A 21605-nucleotide genomic window follows, 5' to 3' on the forward strand; every position below is an offset into this window, starting at 1 on the left:
CCTCAACTTGAAAAACAGCATCTATGAAAAACATAGAGCTTACATTATACATTATACTTAATGGTGAAGGTCTGAATGCTTTCTCCCTGTAGTCAAACAAAATGAGGATGTCCTCTCTCATCAGTTCTATTCAACTTTTACTGGAGGTTCTTGCCAGGGTAATTAGGCAAGAAAAAAAAAATCTCCAGATTGGAAAAGTAGTAGTAAAACAGTAGTAGTAGTAAAACAGAAGATGACATGATCTTGTATATAGATATACAAGGAATATCTCTCTATCTATCTATATTCTATATATACATATAGAATATATACATATATACGTATATGTACATATATACATACATATATACATATACGTACATATATACATATATGTACATATATACATATATGTGCATATATGTACATATATACATAGAATATAGATAGATATACATGTGTATATATACATATACGTACATATATACATATACATATAGATATATACATATACATATATAGAATATATGTAGAACATATATGTAGAATATATGTAGAACATATAGAATATATGTATATACATATATGTGTATATATAGTATCTATATATAGAATATATATATAGAATATAGATACTATATATAGAATCTATATATATCATCTATATTACGGTTCTATATATATTATATATGTCTATATACACATATATATGTATATATACATATATTATATATTATATATATGTATATATATGTACATGTGTGTGTGTGTGTGTGTGTGTGTGTGGAGAGAGAGAGAGAGAGAGAGAACCGTAAGGAATAAACACACACACACACAATTAAAGCTAATAAATAAGTTCTTCAAGGTTTCAGTGTACAAGATGAATTTACAAAATAAATTGTATATGTCTATACACCGGCAATAACAATTCAAAGTGAATTAAGAAAACAATTCAATTTCCAGTAGCATAAAAAATAACATACTTAAGAATAAAATGAACAAAAAAGCATAAGACTGACACTTTGAAAGCTATAAAACATTGTTGAAAGAAATTAAAGATCTAAATAAATGGCAAACTATTTCATGTTCATGGGTCAGAAGATGTAATATTGTAATATTGTTAAGATACTAATATTCCCCAAATTGATCTACAGATTCAGTGCAATCCCTATCAGAGTCTCAGCTGGCTTCTTGGTAGAAATTGATAAGCTGAACCTAAAGTTCAAATGGAATTGCTAGGAATCCAAAACAATCTTGAAAAAGAACAACAAAGTGGGAGGGAGGACTCATGCTTCCCAATTTCAAAACTTTGTACAAAGCAGAAGCAATCAAGATAAGTACTGGCTTAAGGATAAACATCTATATGAATGGAACAGAATTGAGGGTCCAAAAATAAACATTTATGGTCAACTGATTTTCAACAACTGCATCAAGACCGTTCATGGGGGAAAGCATAGTCTTTGCAATAAATGCTGCTGGTACAACTGGATACCCCCATGCAAAGAAAAAAGTTGGACCCCCTTCACACAATATATAAAAATTAACCCAAAATGGATCATAGACCTAAACATAAGGGTTATAAGGGCTATAATTATATATATAAATTATATATATATACATATATATATAATTTATCCAGAATATATTTATCCATATATATATATCCATAAATATATATTTGTCCATATATAGAACTTTTATCCAGAGTGTATATATATATATTTTTTTTAAAGATTTTATTCATTTATTTGACAGACAGAGATCACAAGTAGGCAGAGAGGCAGGCAGAGAGAGAGGAAGGGAAGCAGGCTCCCTGCTGAGCAGAGAGCCCGATGTGGGGCTCGATCCCAGGACCCTGGGATCATGACCCGAGCCGAAGGCAGAGGCTTTAACCCACTGAGCCACCCAGGCGCCCCCAGAGTATATTTTTAAAACTCTTTAAATTAAGGAATAAAAAGACGGCCCATTTCAAAACCAGCAAATAATCAGAATAGACATTTCTCCAAAGATGATATACAAATGGCTAATAAAGCACAAGAAAGAAATGATTGCTCAAAAACATCTGTCATCAGGGAAATTTATGTCAAACTTATAATGAGATACCACTTCACACTCACCAGAATGGCTATAATCAAATAGACAATAACAAGAATTGGTGAGGATATGATGAAAATGGAAAACTCCAACATTGCTGGTAAGAACGTAAAATGGTGCAGCATCTTTAGAAAAATCTGGAAGTTACTCAAAGTTAAATAGAGAGTTATCATATGGCAAATCAATTCCATGCCTAGGTATATACCCAAGAGACCTGAAAACATAAGTCTACACAAAAAATGTATATGATGGTTAATGGAAGCATTATTCATTATAGCCGAAAAGTAAACCAACCCAAACGTCTATCAATGGATGAATAGGTAAAATGTGGCATATCAATACAATGGAATATTATTTGGTCATACAAAAGAATGAAGTTATGATACATGCCACAACATGGATGAACCTTGAAAACATTATGCTAAGTGAAAGAAGCCAGACAGAAAAGGCCACATATTGTATGATTCCATTTATGGGATATGTCCAGAAAAGTTAAATCCATGGAGAATAGATTAGTGGCTAGCAGGAGGATAAATGGGGAATGACTGCTAAAGGGCACAACTGTGAATATATTAAAACCCACTTTTTTTGGTACACTTTCAATGGGTGAATTTTATGTCATGTGAATTATGTCAATAAAGTGATTTTTTAAAAACAAGTTTATAAAATGGGAATAAATATAATCACATACATATATACTGATTCTAGCAATTATATGTCAATACTAAAAATTTAATGAAATCCTATTCTTACTCAGTGGGTCTGAGTCTTTGTAAGATTCTCTGGCACTGGAAGAAAAAACCTCAAGTGAGTAAGAGGGAATGAATTCTTCTATCCTAGAAGCCAGAGACCATTTATCTTTTCCAGGTAGAATATGATCCATTGAAAGATCTTTGTCTCTTGGCCACTTGTTGACCTGCTTCATGGTAACAGTCAGTTTTTCAGCAAGAAATATAGTTGATGATGAAGGCCATCTTCTCTCTGCAACTCTGATACAGTGACCTCCTCCCCTGTCCTCTACCAGCATAACTTTCAGCCCTACAGTCCCTTAAAGAAAGGAAAAAAGAGCCTCTTCCTTCACCATCCAGTAGAACCTCCCTGTTCCCTTGGTTACTTCCCAGGTCAACATATACTAGTGGCATTCTCACTCCCATGCCAACCTCACCTTCCTGGCAGGAGTGATGAGTCTGCCACTTAGTGTTCCATGTGGGATTGAATTAAGACAAAGGCTATTAAAAATGACATCAAAGGTAGAAGAAATAGTCCACAAAACAGGAGCAGAATGCTAGGGTGGTTTGTAGGCTTCATAACAAATGTAGACAAATAACTTTGAGGTGTTCTGGGGGAACATGCATGTCAAAAGGGTATCAAGGGAAAATTAAAAGAAATCTTCACTTTCGTCTCATTGGTTTTATACTAAAGGTTCTTCCGCACAACCTTTTAAATCACATTTCCTAGACTGAACATAATACACTTTCACATGTACCCTTCAATTTTATATTCCAAACTTTGTCCTTCTAATTCCTACAAAATAAACTAGACAGACAGGCAAATCGATTCAGAGATCACGTTTTTTATATAGAACTTACCACTCTCTTTTCCCTGAAATCAATGCCCACTGTCGTGATAAATTTGGAGTTAAATTTACCATCTGTGTACTGGTAAAGTACACTGGTCTTCCCTACTCCAGAGTCTCCTAAAGCCAAAAACTTGATGAGGTAATCGTAGTCGCCATCAGACATAATGAAGAACTCAGTGGTTCACCTGTAAAATATAAACAAATGCATATTTACTAAAAAGCCATTAAGAAATATTAGCATCTTCCGTGAATAAGGTGAGTTATATTAATACCCAGCTCAATAAGTACTGTGTGACACCTATATGCCAAAGGGTTCTGTGAAGAGGATTAGATAGTATTCACTGCCCCCAAGGACCTAATAATTTGCTAGATGAGATATTACTAAAATAACAAATAACAGTTTAATTTAAATTTAATGTGCATATTATAGTACCATTAAGACAAAAATTCCAAGTCCGAAAAAAAATTAAGAAGATAACCAGCACTAAGTCTTACATGCAGATCACACAGAATAACAACTTCAAAAAAGAAAGAAGGAAGGAGAATGTTACAGGAATAATAATAATTCTTAGAGTACAAGTGGTTCCAATTCCCCTTTCTTTTTCAAAGTCTCCTAGTGCTAGATCCTTGGTTTTTCTCTTTTACTAGGACATCTAGGCAATTTCACTTATCCTATTCATTTTCAAAGGTCATTATAGTTCCTTCAAAGACTATGCTAAATTCACAAGTAAAATTTGGCTGTGGCTTCCTTATTTTTTTTTTTAAGATTTTGTTTATTCATTTGACAGAGAGAGAGATCACAAGTAGGCAGAGAGAGAGAAGAGGAAGCAGGCTCCCTTCCGAGCAGAGAGCCCGATGTGGGACTCGATCCCAGGACCCTGAGATCATGACCTGAGCCGAAGGCAGAGGCTTAACCCACTGAGCCACCCAGGCCCCCCTGTGGCTTCCTTATCTTGATGATGATGATGATGATGATGATGATGATATACTGCATATTAAGTCAGACTTTTCAGAATACCACTGCTCCTCTGGGAGCTAAGTTCCAGATTTGGCCAGTCACTATCCAGAGATCACAGTTCCATTACAAAATACTCATCTCTCTATACTTGCCTCGGTACTCACACAAGAAATGCTACCAATTCAGGTCTTAGATATTGACTAAAATGAAAGTCTGCCTTAGAGAAGAAAAATTCTTGTTTTTACCAACAAGACCTAATAACCATGGTAATTTTTATCTTTTTTCAATGAACACTTTTCATGACTTATTTTTATTCTCTAAATAGATTCCAACTACTCAAAATATCAGTCCAGCTGAAAATGTAGTCTGTCTCCAGGGAAGGCTTACTTCTTTTTATGCTTACATTTCTAATACCAATAAACCCTCCAGAAAAATCAGGGAAATAATCAGCTATCCCACCTCCACTGACAACTCCACATGTCATTCAAACATGCATATTCACACATCCACCCATCACCCACACACATTAGATGCCCTACATTAGATACTGCTGATTTTCCTCTCAATGTCTAATTTCACCCAGCCTCACACTGGGAAACTTTACAATTCTCAATGCTTCCTATAGGATTATTTCTATAGATCCTCAAAATTAACAAAAGCTCAAGGAAGGACACTTATTGATTTTCAAGGGTTCCTCCCCCCACCCCATCCTCAATTTGATGACTCACCTTATGCTCAAAATTCCTGAACGCTGACCCCCAAGAGCCGCTGCAATTTACTTCCTCATACTGCCTCAGCAAAGATCTGGAACCTAATACTCAGATATGGCTAGTCAGCTCATAAGGGCAGAGACTCCACAAACATTCATAATTCTATTTGCAAACTATAAAAAATGACACTTCACAGATAATGGCTTCCCTATATTATAGCTTCTGTATTCACCGGTTTAAGTTGCCAATATTAATGGTATATAACAGAATTCCTCTCTAGAGGATGCCCAACAGGGTACAAATAAATATTCTAGTACGTCATATCATAGGATCTCATTTAGCTCCAAGTTATTCATTAATTAGAGCTAAGAATTGAAAAGCAGGTCCAGATAATGTTTAATCATTTTGGAGGTTCCTCTAAAAATAAATGAAGAAGCAGAAAGCAACTCCAAATTCTGCAATGAGAATGATACAAGACAACACTGTGGTTACCTTACTTACTCTTTACTTTTAATTTGAACAAAGGGTAGTCATTCCTACATCAATGTTTTTATATCATTTAAGGTATAGGAGAAAATGCTGTCACCAATGGCATCACTTTTCTAGAATTCTCTAAATCTACTTGAATGGAATTCAAAAACAGATCAAACTATATTGGCTGCACCAAAATTTACTGTGGTTAGTTATCATGGGAGAAGAATTACACATATAAATCTTAAAATTTTCTTTGTGGGTTTTTCTATTCATATTGACAGTAAGACATGACAGTTTTTTCCCAAATCAAGACATCATAAACACACGTAACAAACATAACAAACCAAATACCACTACTGAAGGTATATAAATATCACCATCAATATTAATCATAGTTTGCACTCTTCAGTTCATACCTCTAGGCAATCTGCCTCGTTAATCTGAAAATAAACGTCCAGACCTCTCACTTTCTGGGTTCAGTTTTCCAAAGGATGAAGTAGAACCCATAAATGTTAGCTCATTTGCACAGTCTAGAATACAAATCCTTTAACTCCAGGTTCAATGCCCTGTCTACCTCCAAGCTTACTGTGTATTACTCACACTTCCACAAATGCATGTTGGGCTTAAAGGTGACCAGGTATGATATCATACAAAGTAGCCTACTAGGAAACACATGACTTCCAAAGTCAAGCTGAGCTGGGCTAAATTCCATGTCTCCCACATACCTCAGATGTCTCTGAGTCTTGGATTCAGGTTTCCATCCTATGAAAAAGAAGATACTATACACTCCTTCACGCCATTGTTCTAAAGATTAAACAAGATACTTTGTGAAGCACCCAACACAGTGCTTGGCATATGCTGGATACTCAGTAAATGTTAGCTCACCCTTTTTACCCCATTCTGGACAGACCAGACTGGCCCTGAAGACCTAGCAGAATCTCTGAAATTGTCTCTGAGTAGTTCAAAACATATTTCTAGCACAAAGGAATTCTGACTGGCTCAGAGTCATTTGCTGAGTCAACACAGACCACTTTCAAAGTAATTTTAATCTTTTTTGGCTGATTTAAAACATTTTCATTTTAAATTGACATGACTATTGCAAAAGAAGTTATGACCAGCCTAAAAGCAGGTTCAAATCTGCATAAAACACTGCAGTCCATTCTACTAAACTCATACTAGTTCAAAAAAAATCTGAATGGTTCATTTTAGTTCAGAATGAAAGAGTCAAGTTCAAAGAGGTTATACCCACAAAACTATTTCTGGCTGATCTAAAGCCACTTTGACTAAAACTAAATACAGCTAATGAAAATTACTTGAGTCGGGGCACCTAGGTGGCTCAGTGGGTTAAAGCCTCTGCCTTCAGCTCAGGTCATGGTCTCAGGGTCCTGGGGTCAAGTCCCGATCGGGCTCTCTGCTCAGGGGGGAGCCTGCTTCCCCCCCCTTTTTTCCTGCCTGTCTGGCTGCTTGTGATCTCTCTCTGTGTCAAATAGATAAATAAAATCTTAAAAAAAAAAAAAAGAAAAGAAAAGAAAATTACTTGGGTCTGGTTTCAGTAGCTCAAACTGCTTCAAACTAGTTTTACCTAGCTCAAATAAGTTCTGACCTGGAAGGCATATTCTGACTGGCTCACATGAGGTTCATTTGGTTCAGGGTATATTTTACTGAGTCAAGTTAGTGCTGACCAGTTAAATCTCTCCAACTAGGTCATACTTCCTCTAATTTTATCTAACTGCTATTAACTAATTCATGCCATCTATAAAATTGTTTTTACTATCTTAGACTGATTAAAAACGGATTCAAACCAGTCCAAGTTGACTAATCCAATGTTCAAAGAGTTCAAGACTAGAAATATAAAATGATAAACAGAAGCACAAAAAGCAATGGTCTGGTTCTTTAAACACATGCTGAACCAAAAAACTTAAATTTTTACTTATGATTACTTCAGTTGCAGATAGTCTATACCACCAAATTTATCTCTACCACGATACAGTTTCTTTCTACACTTGAACAGTTTGTATATGTTAGGGAACAGTAAACAGGTCGGGAGACAGGAGTACAGGTACGCTGCCAGAGAAGAATATGATAAATACTAGGAAAAGGTGTGATGAGTGACAGAAACTTCCTTGGTTGACAACTCCACCATTCATTTTATCTCAGGGACCTGGCAGCAAAACATTAATCCATGATCCAACAATACAATAAAGATTTCGAGTAAATGAAAACCTGTAGCAAATTTGGAAGCTATGTAAAGTGTCACCTAAATTAATCACAATGATGAGGCTAGTCTGGGTTAACAGAGACCAGAATTCTAAAAAGTAAGGAAGCTGCAAGGAAATAAAAGGACTCAGGAAGGAGGGAGGCCCTCAAACTGGTAACGGATTTTTCAGGGTTTGGGCAGGGTATAGATGGTGACAAGCTTCTTATCGGAGTTTGCAGCCAGTTAGTCAAAGCCCAGAATTAGTGGAACCATTCATCTTTCTGCAGAATATAATTCTTGTGCATAACAAACTATAACCCCAAAACCATCCTACAGTCCCTCATATGTGTTTCACCACTGCTTATCACCACCAGATGAAGAAAACTTAATGTTAATTTCAACTGCTGGTAGGTCTTCATATAGAACCATCTTCTTCATGTTAAAAATTATTTTGGGGGCGCATGGGTGGCTTAGTGGGTTAAAGCCTCTGCCTTCGGCTCAGGTCATGATCTCAGGGTCCTGGGATCGAGCCCTGCATAGGGCTCTCTGTTTAGCAGGGAGCCTGCTTCCCTCTCTCTCTCTCTCTCTGCCTGCCTCTCTGCCTACTTGTGATCTCTGTCTGTCAAATAAATAAATAAACTTAAAAAAAAATTATTTTTGTTTCAGGGTGCATGGGTGGCTCTGTGGGTTAAGACTCTGCCTTCAGCTCAGGTCATGATCTCAGGGTCCTGGGATCAAGCCCTGCATCTGGCTCTCTGCTCAGCAGGGAGCCTGCTTCCCCCCCCTCCCCTCTCTCCCTGCCTCTCTGCTTACTTGTGATCTCTGTCAAATACACAAATAAAATCTTTTTTAAAAAATTATTTTTCTTTCTTATTCTTGTTATTCAAGTCTTGAGTGGTATTTCAGGGGCCTCGTTTCCACAAAGAAAATACTTCAATCCCCAAATATGGAAAAAAACGTAAATGATTTTTATGTTGGCATTTTAGAGTGGAAAGTTAAACACTGAAAACACACAGTGCAGAATTTGACATCTGGGACACCCAAACAACATTTTGTGCGAACTATTTACAGTGAGCATTCCAGCCTATTGATGCTTAAGAAGTCAGTTCATGAAGGTTTTTCCCAATCGCATTACTTTTGTTAAAAATGGGTCAGAAGCCAAGGTCAGATGCCCACACACCAAGTACTTCACAATCCTTACCACAGCTCTACAGTAAGGTGCTACATACCAGATACACTTCCTCTCTCAGTAGGATCTCAGTGCCATTCTATCATGAATGCCCCAATGAGAAGATAAGTTAAGTGGGTCTTGGGCAGTCTATTCACATGCTAACATGGGCTCAATCCCAGCACATTGTTGAGAGACAAGAAAAAGTGGAGGTTAAGAACATGGACTCTAGAACCAAATCACCTGGATGTGAATCCAGTCATTTCACTTTATTTTTTTTTTTAAGATTTTATTTATTTATTTGACAGAGAGATCACAAGTAGGCAGAGAGGCAGGCAGAGAGAGAGAGAGAGAGGGAAGCAGGCTCTCGGCCAAGCAGAGAGCGCAATTTGGGGCTCGATCCCAGGACCCTGGGATCATGACCTGAGCCAAAGGCAGAAGCTTTAATCCACTGAGCCACCCAGGTGCCCCCCAGTCATTGCACTTTAGAAAATTCAATCCCTTGGTGTGCCTGGGTGGCTCAGTCCCTTAAGCAACTGACTCTTGATTTCAGCTCAGGTCCTGATCTCAGGGATCTGAAATGGCCCCAGCCTGGAACTCTGCACTCAACTCAGTCTGCCTGTCCCTCTCCCTCTGCTCCTCCCTCTTCATGCTCTGTCTTCCAAATAAATAGATAAATAAAAGTTTTGTAAAATAAATAAAAGAAAAACAATTTTTAAAGAAAATGTAATCCCTCTTACCTCAGGTTCCCCATTTTAAACATGGGAATGGGGGCACCTGGGTGACTCAGTGGGTTAAAGCCTCTGCCTTCAGCTCAGGTCGTGATCCCAGGGTCCTGGGATTGAGTCCGGCATTTGGGCTCTCTGCTCAGTGGGGAGCCTGCTTCCTCCTCTCTCTCTCTCTGCCTACCTCTCCCCCTACTTGAGATCTCCATCTGTCAAACAAATAAATAAAATCTTTAAAAATAAATAAATAAAAATAAAAATGGGAATGATTTTTTAATTAATTTTTATTTTATTAATTCTAGCATGCATATGCTTTCTTATTTTAACTTCTTTATAATTGGGGTGCATCTACATTTCACAGTCTTTTTTTTTCTTTTTTTAAGATTTTATTTATTTATTTGACAGATAGAGATCACAAGTAGGAAGAGAGAGAGGAAGAAAGGCTCCCTGCTGAGCAGAAAGCCTGACACGGGGCTCAATCCCAGAATCCTGGGATCATGACCTGAGCCGAAGGCAGAGGCTTTAACCCACTGAGCCACCCAGGCGCCCCTACATTTCACAGTCTTATAACTCACGACATCTTTCAACTGTTACTAAATGAGATAGCACTGGAGATAGTTATGTGAAAAATCTGTCATTAGCATCCTCTAGCAAGATCACAAAGCAACCATCAACACATTTTAGAACTGATGAAGTGGTAAACCTATCTCAGAGGCTGTTGTAAGGACTGAGTTAATGTAAACATGAAGAGTTTAGAACAGTGTTTGGCACACGGTAAATCCTGTATAACTATTAACTGCCATTAGCACCACCTTCTTGCAATCTAGCCTCCTACAGTCAATATGCAGGCAACATTACATTCTTTCCTAGAACTGTAAGAAGGAACTATGCCCCTAAACTAAAAATTAATGAAAGTAAAAATAACCATCTATGAAGAGCACTTGAACCAAAGTTTACTTCTTTATATTCTGTATCTCCTTCAGGAAGTGGCATCTGAGATACCTCAAGGAAATGTCTTCTAAAAAGTCAATTATGACCCTAATTTGGGACCTGCAAAAGACTTTCTTACTCAGTTCACTTCAATCTCTCCTCCCTACACAAATATTTTTTCAAAGTGCTCTCCACCCTCACTCTCACCAGATTAACAATAGAAAGCAAGGAACACCCACTTCCTCAACATAGACTAAGTGGTGATAATTGCCTGCTGAGAGGAAGTCAATGATCTTCTTCCTTATTTAAAAATATAAAACATATCTTAATGTTCTTCAGGGAATAAGATAGAAGAGAGTGGTTTTAGTTAAGAGCAAAGGAATTCGATTTCTCTCCCTCCCTCCCTCCCTCTCTCCATCATCCCCCCCAAACTCCCCCCTCCACCATCCCCCCACCCCTCCACCATCCCCCCACCCCTCCCCACACACACCACCTAGCCCAAATACTCCATAAAGCTTCCTATGAAAGTCAATCATAGACTCCAAACCTAGGATCCCCTAGCATGAGGCAGTATCATTCTGAAACTGCCTCAGATAGGTCAGGCATTTCCTGAAAGCTAAATTTTCCCTCTATCACCCATATTTAGTACAGAGAGCAAAAAAAAGAGGGACAGATAATATTAACTGAATAACCACCATGTGCCACAAACAGTACTAGGCATGCATGATATTATTTTATCAGCACATCATTCTTAAAGAAAACTCAACAGTCTGTACAAACCTTGTACTACATAAAAAGTGATGTTTTCTTAATATGATGGGAAGTAGGCCTGGGTTCAAATTCTGACTGTGTGTGTGACCTGGTCTGAGTTCTTTACACTAAGCCTCCATTCTTTCAACTATAAAATGGAGATAACAATGATTATTAAGTGACATTAGCCCTGGAAAGCTTTTAGTGCATTGAATTGGTGTATGTCAAATGTTTAATAATTGAAACTTGTCTTTAGATATACTATTACTAGTAACCTCATCAAGTTCTCAGCAAGGCATGTCATTTTGTGATCTACTCTTAATTTAATCCAGTACCTCAACCTCTAGAAAATTCACAGGAAAAATTCAATTTAGGTGCAATCACTTAAGAGGTCGCCATCCGACACAAAAACTATCTTAGCATTCCAATCTAACACTGAGTTTTATCTGTGTGATTTTTTGCAATTTCAGAGCTAGAATATTCATAAGTTGAATACTTTAATTACCAGAAGAGGAAACTGAATGAAGCCCAGAGAAGACAAGTGTACATTACAAAATCAATCAGCAGGTTAGATATGGAGCTAGGCTAGATCCCTAGGCTCCTAAATTATAGTCCCGTATCCTTTTCTAACGTATCATGATTTCTGTTCTCTCTGTATTCCTTCTTTCAAAGCCAGGAACCTCGGGTATAGTTGCTTTGATTCAGGAATCCAAGTTTTCTGTGGTGCCAGCAGATACAGAGATGAGTTACTTTATAAGTAAGCCTTACACTCAGGAAGTAGAGATGAAGGGCCTGTACTTCTGCCTCTCAGTCACAAAGCTCCTTCTGATGGGTTCCTCCCAGGAGACAGATCTTAAACTGAGGGCATGTCTGCCTCTTGTTGGTCATAGCAAATGTAAGAAATTATGTATGTTGATCCTTGTGCCATCTCCTGTATCCTCTTTATGTAAGTCCTTCTTGTGGCTCTTGTGGCTTCAAAACGGAGAGAGAGCAGAAAAATCATGTTTTTCATCTCCCTACAGATTTGTTTGGTATTGAACTTGGTGCTTTCTTCTCAAATCAGGATTATCTCCTGTGGTTCCACCTGAAGTTCTCTGTAAGGATACATCTTTGGGCTCATTCACTCACTCTTTCATTCATCAAGTATTATTTTAATGCCTACTCTGTGCTTGGTGCCAGAACACAATGGGAAGCCAATACTCAACATGGAAACCTTACACTTTTAGCCAGATCCCCATCTATGTTCTCCTAATGACTATAACCACTTCTTTGGGTTTTCAAGAAAAGCCAATCCTCAAGAACATTTTAATCTTCCCTTGTAAACATAACACAACAGGACATCAAAATTCACATTCCCCTATTGCTTTTTCCCTGCAATAAGTGCTCAAGTCATACATCTGGCAGGCATATAAAGATGCAAAAGGAATAAAAATGTAAAGCTCAACAGAGAAGAAACAGAAAGCTTTAATAGAGAAGCATGGTGTATATTGTAAATAATTTTTGCTGGACAGTATTTTGAATTTCTTAGAAAGGTTAACGAAATATTACAGTATGCCTAGAGAGCTTATGGACCTCACTTGTCTTGCTTAAAGTGATTTTCTATGTAGAAATAGGAAAATGTGAATATAACTATTACTTTTCAGATAAAACACAAAACATCAGCATTTTTGAGAACTATATTGCCTCATGTTCTGTCATACATATTAATGTCCTCTTATTCAAGGATTCATTTCGAGAAAGATATTCACATACCAATGACTGGCACAGAATAAAGTCTATCAGTGTTTTTTAAATTTAATGTTAAAAAGAAGTAGGCTTTTCTTGTTTTGTTTATGGCACCATTGTTGACCCCCATTCCTGGCATTCTGAAGGACACATTTCATAGCAACAGCAGAAAAGGGGAAGAGAAATCATACAAAGTGGGGCAGTACAGGAAAGGCATTTTAAAATGTACCAAGACAGGAGCAGGGACTTGTGTTTATCAAATAAGCCCTGGCTACAACTGTCTTAGATCACTGCAATTCCTATACCCAAAGTCAAACACATCTACTTTCACTACAAAAACAACATGTGTCCTGCTCAATAGTGGGGCTCCCCATTTCCATAATAGGTGACTGCCTCTGCCCTCTGTGCATGTGAGCTGCTGCTTCTCAAATTCTGGTCTAGGTAAGAGTAGATAGGTTTCTATCCTATCCTTGAGTGGAATAGCTGAAATTATAAACAGAGAACTTGTCTTGTTTGTGCAAAGATCCTGGGTAGAGAGAAGTACATAGAAATCTAACAGCTTTGAAAAATAGAAGGAAATTGGAATCTAGCTCTTTCTTGTCTCCTTATTCAAGAATGAGTTTGATTTTATCTAAATTGAGATCACATAACTGCATTAAATATTCACCTATAAACTATGATTCATAGATGTATTCCTATCAGTATAGTGTTTGTAGAAATATCATGGATCTGGCCTAAAAGTGAGGAGAGATGTTCTTGGCTAAAAACTGACAGGATCTAAATTTGCATATCATTTGGCTTAGTAATTATAAATGTTCCTGCTACATAGGAATATTTCATTCTCCCCATTTATTTTTTTTATTTTTATTAGCATATAATGTATTATTTGTCCCAGGGCTACAGGCCTGTGAATCATCGGCTTATACATTTTAAAGCATTCACCATAGCACATACCCTCCACAATGTCCATAACCCAACCACCCTCTCCCTACTCCCCTCATCATTTACCCCCATTTAAACAAAGTAAAAAGACTATCTTGTAGCAGATGATGATATTCCAACACAGCAAGTTATTCAGAGAAAAAATAAAACGACCTGTAAATACCATTAAATATACATTTCCAAATACTAGCAGGACATCCATACATATCTTCACTTGTAAAAGCTTCCTCCAGACATTTGCAAATCTTTTATGAGTATCAAAGAAAAAGATGAGGGTAAAGAAAAATTAAACAGTCTCAATCCAGGACTTGACCCATTATTTCTACAATGTTACCATCAACCTCAGTAGGTGAGCAACATAACACAGTAAACAAATAATATAAGCAACTACACATTAGGGAAGAAGGGGACACAAATTATTCTTGCAAACAGAGAAGTGTTCTTCTCTAAGACCATTGTGGAATGACTCAAATAATATACCAGTTGTTTTGTTGTTGTTTTTTAATTTATGGAGACCATTGATTGATTCATTTACTTAAAAGATGTTATTTGTTGCCCAAGCCTGTTTTAGGATCAGAATATGAGTGTTTATAGCAATTTGTGGAAAGTAAACACTGGTTGTTAAATTACGCAGTGTGTGATAAGTACCTCTTGTTTTATAGATACAAGGTAATAGGGAAAGGGCACACTATAGAATATGTCATTTATAAAATATGGGCTATACTGTAACAATAGGAGTGGCTATTTGGTTTGCTGAGTAAGATGTCAAACAATGTGAAAGCAGCCCCATAATGGGCACAACCATATGTGACTGCAATGTCCAACCCATGGCTCAATATGCTTCTTAATGACACCATGATCCTGGAAAATCTCCAAGAATTTGATACAAGTGCAAAATTCTGTAAAGTCTACTCCCATGCAGTGGTTGCTTTTTATACATACACAGAAGATGGTTTTAACAGACATCGGAGTCAAGGTCTTATGTGTTCAAACAACAGGATACCACCACCTACCTGGGTAGAGTGAGAAGCAAAATGCCCAAAGGATATCGATATGTCACAGCTCTTCTTACAATTACAACAGATTAAAGCTTGAACACTGATCTTGTGTTTTTTAAGCCTGGTGCTTTTTCCCCAATACCTTAAGAACGACACTGACACTTCACAAAACTCTCAAAGAATGTAGTGAAAATATTTTCCGAAAATAGAAATGGAGGAGTGACGTAAGCTACATGGAAGATGGGATAGCTGTGAGCCCAGCTGGTTGACAGACGGAATTCTGCTCTTAACACCCCAAATGGCGGCATTTGGCTATGTCAGGGTGCCATCAAAGTCTGGGGCCTGGGACTAAAAGGCAGAAATACTAAAAGTGACAGTGCTGCTACCCCAGCCAGGGCTATAAGGGTGACAAATCAAGCAGCACACAAAGGACTTGATATTGGAATGTACATTTCCAAGATAGCAAAACACACACAACACATTTTCATTTTTCACTTAGAAATGGAGTCAGGAGTTCTGTCAAGCCTTATCCTCCCTGAGCATGGCACATGTGTGGTGAGACCTTCGACCAGCGCAGACTGGCTCTCTCTTGCATCTCACCTGCTTTCAGTTTTGTGTATGTGTGCTGCCACACAGGAAAGGTGTTAATTTGTCAGGAGAAACACATCGAATCAAGAAGCAAACCACTTCACTTTGTGAAGTAGTGATGATGCTTCTTTCATTCCAAGAAAAATTTTAAGATGGTAAAAGAACTTACAAATTACAAGCAAGATCTATTGAGGATCACTGTCCAAATAATAAAAACAATTAGATAATGATCCTGGAGTTGAAAATAACTAGGGAAGAGAGGAGCTCCCTTATCAGTCCCTTTTTAAAAAATGAGAATGTGAGCACTCTGTATTTATTCACCCTATAGAGAAAGTGTGTCCAGAATATATATCACCACCCTGTCTTTCCAGACCTAACCGTTTGCACAACAGGATATTATTTTCACTGTGTTTTGTAAGTATGATTTTTTTATACTATATTTTAATCATTTCACCGATTTCTTCAGCAAAGGACAGGAACCATACTTTAACTTTTCTGCGATGAGACATGCTCGTACCCTCACACTTACAGGAACTTTGGACCTTGAGAGCTCCCATCCCACGTGTCCTACCCCAAAGGCTAAACTGAGCTGTTGGTTTGGTATACAGATGCCTACGATGGCTACTACAATGCACCAGATATAGTTCCACTTTTCCCTCGTCCTGCCTGCCCCACCCCCTCACCTTGGGTTGGTCACATCACAGCACAGCTATTCTCAGCTCCCAGGAATATGCTCCCAAGGTACATGGCGGCTTACTAACACACACAGGATTCCAACACTTCACAACTGGCTTTCTTTTCCACAGTCTAACCTCCACCCTACAATCTCCCCATGTTGGGTTCTAACAGCCTTGTTCTAATAATTACCCCTGTGCCATGACCTCTCTACTCTCCTTTTCCCCTTTCTGGCTTTCTTGTCTCTTGTCTCCAGGTATTTTTCCCAAACTCCAGTTTGTGAGTGCAGCACCTGACCTCACACCAATAATGCCGGTCAATGAATGCACATTTTTTGGTAACACGGTGAGCTGCCATGTTCACTTCAAGGTATTGGACCCTCCTTAGTAAGTTCAAGAGCTGCTGTGTCCTCAAGAACTTCTACTTTTCCAATAAGGAAAAGAGCTTTCTTCTATCTATTCCTGGGAATAGAGCCATTTCAGGAATACAAATGCTTCTCAATACTGTGTTAGTTTTGGTTTTCCCATAATATTAATGAAGAGGCAGCATACTGGTACAAGTTGGTCCTGAATTTAAAACATCTGTAGGGGAACCTGGGTGGCTCAGTCAATTAAGTCTGACTCTTGATCTCACCTTAGGTCTTGACCTCAGGCTCATGAGTTCCAGAAAAAAAAAAAAAAAAGGCAAAAAACATCAGTAAATATTTCTACCATACAACAACCTTTGAGAGAGAGAAAGAATGCATGAGCAGGGTGGGGAGCAGAGGGAGAGGGACAAGCAGGCTCACTGCTGAGCTCAGTCCCAGGACCCTGAGATCATGTCTTGAGTCAAAATCAAGAGTGGGCTGCTTAACCAACTGAGCAATCCAGGCATCCCACAACGTAGTCCTTTCAAAAACACTGAAATACTTCTGCTCCGTGGAGGAAACCATCAACAAAATGAAATGGCAACCTACTAAATGGGAGAAATTATTTGCAAGTCATATATACCTGATAAGAGGTTGATATCCAAAATACATAAAGAAGTCATACAACTCAACATTGAAGAAAAACAAATAACCTGATTTAAAAATGGGCAGAGGACCTGAATAGACATTTTTCCACAGAAGACTTACAGAGGGCCAACAGATACATGAAAAGACACCCAACATCACTTATCATCAAGGAAAGGCTAATCAGTACCACAATGAGGTATCACCTCATACCTGCTGAATGGCTATTATCAAAAAGACAAAAGATAACTTGATGAAGATGTGGAGAAAAGCCAGCCTTCCTAGACTATTGGTAGGAATGTAAATTGGTACAACCAATTTACTGTGTAAAACAGTACCGAGTTTCCTCAAAAAATTAAAAATAGAACAACCATATAACCCAGTAATTCCACTTCTGATATTTGTCAAAGAAAATGAAAAAACTAACTCAAAAAAATATGTGTACCCCATGTGAATTGCAGCATTATTTAAAACAGTTAAGATAAGGAAACGGGGGGCGCCTGGGTGGCTCAGCGGGTTAAAGCCTCTGCCTTCGGCTCAGGTCATGATCCCAGGGTCTTGGGATCGAGCCCCATGTCGGGCTCTCTGCTCAGCGGGGAGCCTGCTTCCTCCTCTCTCTCTCTCTGCCTGCTTCTCTGCCTACTTGTGATTTCTGACTGTCAAATAAATAAATAAAATCTTAAAAAAAAAAAAAAAAAAAAAAAAAAAGATAAGGAAACAACCGGGGGCGCCTGGGTGGCTCAGTGGGTTAAAGCCTCAGCCTTCGGCTCAGGTCATGATCCCAGAGTCCTGGGATCAAGCCCCGAATCTGGGCTCTCTGCTCAGCAGGGAGCCTGCTTCCCCTCTCTCTCTGCCTACTTGTGATCTCTCTCTCTCTCTCTCTGTCAAATAAATAAATAAATAAAATCTTAAAAAAAAAAAAAAAAAGGTAAGGAAACAACCTAAATATCCATCAACAGGTGAATGATAAAGAAAATGGGATAGATACATACATGCGCACACACACACACACACACACACACACCCATAAAAAAGGAAACCTTGGGTGTCTGGATGGCTCAGTGGGTTAAGCCTCTGCCTTCCGCTCAGGTCATGATCTCAGTCCTGGGACAGAGCCCAGCATCGGGCTCTCTGCTCAGCGGGGAGCCTGCTTCCACCACTCTCTCTGCCTGCCTGTCTTCTACTTGTGATCTGTCTGTCAAATAAATAAATAAAATCCTTGAAAAAAAAAAAAAAAGGAAATCTTGCCATTTGTGACAACATGAATGGACCTTGAGGATATTATGCTAAGTGAAATAAGTCAGACAGGGAAAAACAAACACCATATGATCTCACTTACATGTGGAATTAAAAAAAAAAAAAAAAAAAACAAGCTCATGGATACAGATTGGTGATTGCCAAAAGCAGGGAAGAGGGGGTGGGTAAAATGGGTGAAGGGAGTCAAAAGGTATAAACTTCTAGTTATGAAATAAATAAGTTACAGAGATGTAATATACATGTAGCATGGTGACTACTGCTAATAACACTATATTGCATATTTGAAACTTGCTAAGAGAGTAAATCTTAAAAGTTCTCATCACACAAAAAATCCTGTATGTGTGGTGACAGATGTTAACAAGACTTACTGTAGTGGTCATTTTGCAATATATGCAAATATCAAATCACCTTGTAGACCTGAAACTGATACATTGTATTCATATTACATTGTATTATACCTTGATTTAAAATATAAGAATTTTTTTTAAAGTTTGTATTTATTTATTTGGTATCAGAGAGAGAGCATGCACACACAAGCTTGGGGAGCAGCAGGCAGAGGGAGAAACAGGCTCCCCATTGAGCAAGGAGCCCAAGGGGGGACTCAATCCCAGAGCCCTGGGATCATGACCTGAGCCTAAGGCAAATGCTTAACTGACGGAGCCACCCAGGCATCCCAGAAATGTAAGAATTTTAAAAAAAAATTGAAATAGGCTCAGAATATCAAACTATTTCCTGATGCTTTAGCACCACTAAAACAATGACACTAGGATTCTCAGCCCGGCCTATTAGGTGTCAGTAAGGTACAGACAGCTGGCTGTAGGTCTTTTTGGTTCCCCTCAGGTCTACTCTCTCAGCAATGTATTTATAACGTGTTGAATGGCTCCCTAAATGGTATCATATTCTTTAATAGCTGAATCAAAAGGAAAGAAAAGAAACTCACCTAATGGATAAGGTCTAATGAGATGTACTTCTTACGGATTCTTAGGAAGTCTTTCCTTGTTTCTCCTGTTCAGTATGCAGTCTTGGAATGGACTGTTTGCACTTGTGTCAGCAGCTGTTTATAGAATGGGGTGTGCCTTGGATTTACTTATGCAAAAGGACTGAGAACTACAACCATCCAGTTAATTTCTAAATCAACCTGTCTGATCACACTTGGCTGTTCAGCTATTGCTGTTGATTTCTAGTTTTATTGCGTTTTGGTCAGTAAATGTGATCTGCAAATTAGCAAGTAACAGATTTGCTAAGTTTCATAAATGTTCCATTATTTTTTAAAAATATTCGTATACCCTGTTATACAAAGATTATATACATGCTAGGTCTAGCTAGTTAATTGTGTTTTTCAATCTTATACAGCTTTATGTTTTGCTCTTTTATCTGTTCTTTTCTGAGAAAGGTGTATTAAGAAATGGGATCATATTTATTTTTAAAAGGTAAGTACAAGGTAATGTCCTAAAGGAGATAAATATGAAGCATCATAAAAGAACAAGGCATTGTAGTCCCTACTCAGAGAGGTATTAAATCTGTGGTCTTCATTTTGTGTTCTGTAGAACTCTGAGATCCATGGAGGTACTTTAAGAGTTATCTAAATTTTTATTCAAATGTCTGTTTTCCCTTTATTGTTGATTTTTGGATGGAATAAAAACTCTTACAGTCAAATGATTTACATACCAGATTTAGAGACCTCCAAATTGTTCACGTATGCTGCTTGGCTATTATTTGCTTCTGCCCTTACAGCACATATGTTATTTGAAATTTCTATAAATGTGTCATTAATTTAGAAAGCTGTACTTTGCACTAGGTTTTTTTCTCTTTCTTTCTCTTTTTTTAAAAATTCAGAGTGGATTCATGTGTCCACTCTCACGAAATTATTTAAAGAAGCATATGCAAGCCATACTCAACACATGACAGCAAGGCTCAGGCACATGTGTTCAGCATGTTTGCTTTCATCCTCTTAGGTCAGTTGAGCAATAAGAAAGGAACACAATATTTTACATCAAAATATTCAATTATAAAAATAAAAAGCAGAACGTAAGTGCAGTAAAATTCAGTTCTGCATAATAACATAAAATAAACATTCACTTATAGACCACTGTAGAGATGATTTTATATTGGGGGAGCTTTTTGTTTGACTTCTATAAATATGGCAGAGCTAGTCTAAGTTTGGGTTACTTCTTGTCTATAGCAAATCAGCATCTTCACAGCCAGCTGGATATTCCTGCACAGGGTCTCAGAAAACCTACATAATGTCACTATAGCAAAACTTTCACTGCCTCAGAAAACTGTGGTCCAGCTAGTAGCAAACTTTCTTCAGCAAATTTCTTCAAATGAACTCTTACACAGCACTCCAACATGTAAAAGCAATGAGAGTAGAACCTTCTGGTGAAAAGAGGAAGATGAGACCTGACCTCCAAGGCCTGTGGCCCAATAAGGACTAACAAGAGCTCCTTTGTACACATTTGGAAGCCAATGAGGAAAGCTCTACCTTCAACCCTACTCTGAGAATCATCTCATTTGCCTTTGTACCCAAACACTTCCTGTCTGCCTAATCACCTTAGACTGACAACCCATTTGGAAAGCCTGCCAGGTTTTTCTATCAAACATCTTCTAAAGATGCCATCTCTCGGGTGCCTGGGTGGCTCAGTGGGTTAAAGCCTCTGCCTTTGGCTCAGGTCATGATCTCAGGGTCCTGGGATCGAGTCTTGCATCGGGCTCTCTGCTCAGTGGGGAGCCTGCTTCCCTCTCTCTCTCTACCTGCCTCTCTGCCTACTTGTGATTTCTGTCTGTCAAATAAATAAATAAAATCTTTACAAAAAAAAAAAAAAAGAAGAAGATGCCATCTCTCAGACCGCCCCCCCCCCCGCATTT

At 38.1% G+C, this 21605-nt stretch overlaps 1 protein-coding gene across 1 annotated transcript in view; it reads right to left on the minus strand.

Annotated features, from left to right (window-relative positions):
• Positions 1-21605, minus strand: part of RAB27A (RAB27A, member RAS oncogene family) — a 77841-nt gene that overhangs the window by 26693 nt on the left and 29543 nt on the right. Inside the window, exon 3 of the mRNA XM_080807400.1 lies at positions 3663-3837. Within this exon, the coding sequence (XP_080663526.1) occupies positions 3663-3815 (153 nt within the window). The 5' untranslated portion in view covers positions 3816-3837. The remainder of the gene's footprint in view (positions 1-3662; positions 3838-21605) is intronic.

The sequence above is a fragment of the Martes martes genome (genome assembly GCF_963455335.1).
Source record: "Martes martes genome assembly, chromosome: 7".
In the NCBI taxonomy this organism is placed as follows: domain Eukaryota; kingdom Metazoa; phylum Chordata; class Mammalia; order Carnivora; family Mustelidae; genus Martes; species Martes martes.